Here is a 6,296-nt window from a genome sequence, read left to right as displayed (position 1 = left end):
AGCACTCGCGCGCCCTCCTCTCGCCGACGGCTCGCGCTGCTGCTCACTGCGCAGGCGCGCGCGGCCGCCGCCCGGGCCTCGGGCCAATCAGGACGGCCCGACACCGGCCCCCACCCCGTCGCTCGCAGCGACCACGCCCATCCCTGGGGGGGTGTCTGGCTTCTTAAAGGAGTACGAGCCCTGCACAAGTTGGGGCGGGTGCTGGTTCATGTCTGGGCATGGAAAGAGGGAGATGGGTGACGACCACAATGCAGCCAGGTTCCGCGGCTTCCTAAGGAAGGCGGCCCCCATGTGTGTGCCAGGACGCCCGGCAGGCGGTGGCGGGGGTTACCCCAGCGCAGCTGCCGCCAGTGCATGCTCCGAGCCTGGCAGCGCAGCGCGGTCCAACCTCCGTGTGCCGGGAGCCTCGCGAGCTGTACATCCGGGTCTTGGGGCGGCAGCCGGGGCGCGGGCTCTGCACCCACCGGCTGGCCCTGGAGGTGAAATGCGGGACCCCGTCCCCAATTCCCGGGAGCTCCAGCATCCCTCACACCTGCGGTCAACACCCCCAGGAACCCGCACTAACCGGAACTTCCCCCTGCTCAAGATCTCTCCTTGGGCCCCCGCCGCCGCCGTCCCTGCGCTCGCGGGTAGCGGAGCTCAAACTTTCCACCTGTTCCAGGTGATTAGTTTTTCTTTTTCAAATGAGAAGCAGCTGAGAACATTTAAAGACGCCAGTGTGAAAAATGGTTGGGTTGATTGCCTTTTGGTAAAAGGATGTCAATTAACCTTTAACCCCCCAATAACACTTCCCAAGGAAATAATAATGATGGTAATAGTAATAATAAGTTCATACTAAACGTCAAGCCCCGTTTTAAGCACTTAACATGTGTTATTTCACCCTTGTGTCAGACAAACCCATGAAATAGGTACTATTATCGGTTCCAATTTACAGACGAGAAAACTGAGGTTTTGAGTCGTTAAGTGAGTTGCCAAACATCTAGGAGAACAAGTGCATAAAAAGATACGCACCTGAATATGCAGACCCAGGGAAGACCTGAAGTTACGTCCGAAGGCCATCTGCTGGCAGAATTCCTCCTCGCCTGGAGAGGTCAGTCTTTTTTTGTTCTATTGAGGTCTTCAACTGACTGGATGAGGCCCACCCCCACCTGAGGGAGGGCAATGTGTTTTAACAGTCTACCACTTTAGATATCAATCTCATGCTAAAACACCTTCACGGAAACATCCAGTATAATGTTTGACTAACTATCTGGTACCATGCCCAGCCAGGTGGACACATAAAATTAACCAGCACATGGGGTTAGATAGGATTTGTGTGACTCAGGCAAGTGATGATGGGAGGGTCCTGGATCTGGCTGAAGGATGGAGGACAGAGGGGATGGAGAAAAATAGTCAAGAGGTTTGTTTTAAGTGTACAATCATGTAAAGTTTCTATATCACCACAGTCTAATTTTAAAACATTTCTATCACCTCCAAAAGAAATTATGTCCCCCTCAGCAGTCACTCCCTGTCCCCCCTCCCCCAGCCCCTGGCAGCCACAAATCCACTGTCTCTGGATTTTCCTGTTCTGCACGTTTCATATAAATGGAATCCTGCAACATGTATTCTATCTCCTGAAACGCTAATGTGACCGAGAAATCTATACCTCTCGCCCTTAGCCTCCCCCGAGCTCCAGACTCGGTGTCCAGCTCAAGTCTGCACATGGGAGCTCACGGTGTCTCACACACACCATGTTCACGCTGAGATTTCCACCTTCCCCACCTAACCCGCTCCTTTTGCCTCCTCAGCGGATGGAAATTCCATACTTCCACCTCATTGGGCCAAAAGCTTGAAGTCAACCTGGACTCTTCCTCTCATTTTTCACATTCAACACGCCAGACCGAACTGTCTACCCCATCGTCCAAATCTATCCTAAATCTGTCCACTTCTCACCCCCTTCATGAGTACCACCTGGGTCCAGCTAGCCCCATCATGTCCCCAGTCCCCTCTGCCCTAGCCCCCAAAGACTGTCCTCCTAGAAGCAACCACCAGAGGGCGCCTGTGAGCACATGAGTCAAGTCCCGCCCCTCATCTGCCCACAGCCCTCTGGGTAAAAGTGTAAGTTCTCCCCAAGCCCAGAGGGTCCTGCGAGACCCATCCCGTGCCCTCCCCGCACTCTATTGCCACAGGGGCCTCCTTCCTGTGCCTCTAATACTCCAGGCATGGTCCTACCCTACGTTGTCCCGCCCATCTGGAATGCCCTTCCCCCAGACACTCAAACTGCTCCCTCCGGAACCAGTCTTTGCTCTGATATCTCCTTATGCATATATAACATTCACTACCATGTGATCTCAGTACTCTCACCCCATAATCCTAGTTCACATCCCTTCACGGCTCTTCTCACCATATGGCATACCTTATATTTTACTCATTTACCGACTATCTGCTTTACTAGGATAGAAATGCTTGTCCTGTGTCCCCAGAACCTCAGCCAACATCTGGGAGTCAGGAGGTCCTCACTAAATATGTGTTGAGTGAATGAATACCACCCACACTATAAATTTAGAGCATATTCTTTTTAAAAAAATCACATACAGGCACCCCGGACATTCAGGGCAGGCTCATTCTCCAGGGGGGTGCATTCTGGGCACCATGGGGTGCTGAGCAGCATTCCTGGTCTCCACCCACTCCATGCCAGGAGCACCCCCAGTTGTGACAACCACAGATGTGCCTCAGTCATGGCTCAGTGTTGCCTGGGGGCAGAATCGCTCCCAGGTGCAATCTAGTGATCCAGCAATGTCGGGCGAGGCTTCCAGCAGGATGAATCAGGGGGGTTTCTCATTGGGGTCTCCACTCATACGCTCCCCTATGCACGGGGGAAAGTGGGATTCAATATTTTTGTTTAAAAAATTTAACTCAGTGAACCTGAAGATCTAATTGGCTTTATTAAGCAACTTGTGAACGGGGCAGCATCCCATCTAGCAAGTAGAGGAGTGATTTGAGAGGGATGTACAAAGTGGAAGTTTTTTATAGGAAGAAGGATGGAGCTAGGACTATCAACATGAAAAAAAAGAAAGGATAATTTTTAGACTGGGTCACCTTTGGGGAAGAGAAGAAGCGTTTTTACCATGAAGATTGCCTTTTCTTTTTATGGAAGATGGAGAGGGCCCATGTAACAGATTACCTTACTGGTACTTGAAAATTACCAGAAAATTCCAGACCGATAAAGATTACATTTCTGGGAGAGGTTGAAACTCAGATCGAGTATTAAATCTAGGTTTTGTATCATGGGCTTTTATTTAAAAAAAATTTTTTTGAGTTTTCTTTTTTTCTTTTTTTTTAAATTGTTTATCGGGGTAACATTGGTTAATACAAGTATATTATTTTCAGGTGTACATTATAATTTAACATCTGTATATTCTATTATGTGTTTACCACCCAAAGTCCAGTTTCCTTCAGCTACCATATATTTGATCTCCTTTACCCACTTCACCCTTCTCCTACCCCCTATATTTGACCCCCTTTACCCCATCTGCCTCCCCCCTCCTCCCTCACTCCCTACTGTATCATGGGCTTTTAGCATGAGTGATGCCATTTTGGGCCTGTGGCTTTCTCTTTAACATTTTACATGTAGAATATGAGGCTCAGAAAGGTTATGTAACTTGTCCAAGGTCATAAAGCCAGTGAGGGCAGAACTGGAATTTAAACTCAGGATGTCTGGTTTGGGTCAACCAAATCAGAACTTCATCTAGGAAATAGTAGTGAGGCAGAGTTGCTCCCTAATTAAACCATGACTTTTTCTTTAATTGTGGTAAAATATATATAACTTCCCATTCTCCCTCCCCCAGCCCCCAGCACTGCTGTTTACTTTCTGTCACTGAATTTGACTCTTCCAGGAACCTCTTATAAGAAGAATCATATAGTATTTGTCCTTCTGTGACTGGCTTATTTCACCGATCATAATGCCAGGGTTCATCCATGCTGTAGGGGGTCAGAATTCCCTTCCTTTTTAAGGCTGAATAATATTCCGTTGTATGGATATGCCTCTAAACCATATCTTTTTGAGTCACTGGTTGCCAGCTCTTATTTGGGTAACCCTGGTCAAATCACTTAACTTTCCTGAGCTTCAGTTTGCTCCTGCATAAACAAGCCCATCCAAAGCCCACAGTGTGGGGAGAATTAAGTGAATTAATTGATTTAAAGAGTGGTGGCAGCATCTAATAAGCGCTCAATAAGCGTCAAAAGACAGATGCAACTGGCTGCAGTGGCGGCCGGTGGTCAGCAGGGGTCGCAACGGCCGCGTCTGCGCCTTCCTTGCGCCGCAGCGGGCGCATGCGCAGCGGAGCCTCCCTGCAGAGGTCACTTTTTTCCTTGGTTCTTCCCCGCCCTTTCCTTACCCCCCACCCACCGCCCCGCCTGTATTTATTACTGCCGACCCTGAACCTGGCTGTGGCCGCTTTTACTCTCTCTTGAAGTCCTTCAGGCTTTTGCTAAATGTGGGCCTGGGGATGGCGAGGGAGAAGTCCCCAGCGAACATCTGGCTACCATCTCTGCAGCTGTGGGGCTTTACACCTCTCCATGAAGGGTTAATGGGGCGGGGAGACTCAAATCTCCCTATTCCCCTTAAACTTTCCCCCGCTTCTTCAACTTAACACTAAATTAAATTTTCTCAATAAACAATCTATTCACTTGAGAGAAAATTCAACCTCTTCTTAACGGAAAACTTTTCTTTTCTTCACCGAAATGCCCCAATTTGCAAGGCAGTGCTGCGAAGTGCCTAACATGAAGCCCAGCACATAGTAGGTGCTCAGTACATTCAAAGATTTTTTTCTTTTTTCTTCTCTTTTGTTTACTTTTATTTTTTCAAATAATTTTTTTAGTGTTAATAAGAAATTTATTAAGAATGAAAAATGATACTTATCTTCTGAAAACTCCTCTCAGATGGAGCATGTGCTTGCCTTGTAGAATTAACATAATCGTGTCAGGAACACAGGCGTAGGTGTTTTAAGACCCCAGATTGAGCCGGTGGAACTGACGTCTGCCTGCCATTTCCTCTGCCGCTCTGAGCCTCAAATATTTATTGAGAAACTCCTGCCTGCCTCGTTTTTCCCCCTGGGTTAAATGCGGGATGCTGATAGCAATCTTTGATTAAACGAAATCAGGGCTGGGACAGCATTTTACAAGATGCGCAAAGCTTTTGTGGAGGATGAGGGAGTGGCAGGAGTGCACAGGATTATTTTAAGGTTCACACCCGAGTTTGCATCGCTTTTCGCAGACGCTCGTGTCCACTTCTCCTAGCTCAGGAAAAGCATTGCGGCTCCTTTCCTTTTGACAGTGAATTTAGGGGAAGATTCGCTAAAGGGGGTTCGCTTGCGCTGATGAGAATATCATTCATCGATGTAAGAAATACTGAGCGTCTACCAGGCGTTGAGCCGGGCTCTTCATAAAGAATAAAGATAAGTGAATTGTTTGCCGAATTTCACTCCCTTGAGCCAAAGATCTGAAATACAACTGTTTTTTAAGGTCAGATTAGGACAGAAATGCAAAATAGTTTTCCTGCGCCACCTCCTGGAGAGGAGATGAAATAGAAAGTGAGATTGTGCAGGAAAAGCGTTTAGCCCCGTGTCTGAGACATGGTAAACCAGCCTCTGAAATAAATGTTGTATTAATAGCAATGACAGCTAACTAAAATGGATGACGTGTATTGAGGACTGTGGCAGGCATGGCGCTAATCCCTTTACGTATGTATAGTTAATTTTACTCTCCCCCTAACAGTGAGGTAGTACTGGCTGATTATTGTATCCCCATTGTACAGATGAGGAAACTGAGACACAGAGAAATCCGCGTAACTAGGGGTAACACGTAAAGCGGTGAAACGAGTAAGGTGTTTCGTCTACTTATGTGTCCACCTACAGCATAGGTATAAATGCACCAAATAACAATGCCCGGTGCATAGTGGACGCTCAGTCTGTCGTTGCGAAAATAATGAGTGACGAATACCCGCTTTTTTAAAAAAGTCTTTCATTTGAAATAATCATAGATAGTTTCCAAAATGGTACCGAGAGGTCAGGAGTAGCCTTCCCCCACCTTCTCCCAATAGCGTCATCTTTACACAATACCAAAACCAGAAAATTGACTTTGGAGCAATCCACATTGTCGCATGCTTTCAACAGACGTGCTTGACATTTTTCCAGCTAATATTGGTCGCTGTGATTGATATCCTCAGCTAAAACGAGGCCCTTTGTGCACCCGAGTATCGCATCCCGGAGGCGTGCACCCGCCTCGGGGCCGACCACGGTCCTTGGGATCCAGACGCA

At 47.8% G+C, this 6,296-nt stretch overlaps 1 protein-coding gene and 1 long non-coding RNA gene across 2 annotated transcripts in view; one reads left to right on the top strand and one right to left on the bottom strand.

Annotated features, from left to right (window-relative positions):
- PIAS4 (protein inhibitor of activated STAT 4) overlaps window positions 1–1,074 on the bottom strand; it is a 21,822-nt gene extending 20,748 nt beyond the window's left edge. The window contains exon 1 of the mRNA XM_006904107.3: window positions 1,012–1,074. Within this exon, the coding sequence (XP_006904169.2) occupies window positions 1,012–1,059 (48 nt within the window). The 5' untranslated portion in view covers window positions 1,060–1,074. The remainder of the gene's footprint in view (window positions 1–1,011) is intronic.
- On the top strand, window positions 182–6,290 carry LOC112475504. Its single transcript, XR_003044739.1, has 3 exons — window positions 182–661; window positions 935–1,090; window positions 5,315–6,290. It is a non-coding gene; the product is annotated as an uncharacterized LOC112475504 (long non-coding RNA).
- Window positions 6,291–6,296: the final 6 nt, after the last annotated feature.

The sequence above is a fragment of the Pteropus alecto genome, unplaced genomic scaffold, assembly GCF_000325575.1.
Source record: "Pteropus alecto unplaced genomic scaffold, ASM32557v1 scaffold30, whole genome shotgun sequence".
In the NCBI taxonomy this organism is placed as follows: Eukaryota; Metazoa; Chordata; class Mammalia; order Chiroptera; family Pteropodidae; genus Pteropus; species Pteropus alecto.
The sequence above is the reverse complement of the archived record's forward strand: the minus strand, read 5'-3'. Positions and strand labels throughout refer to the sequence as shown.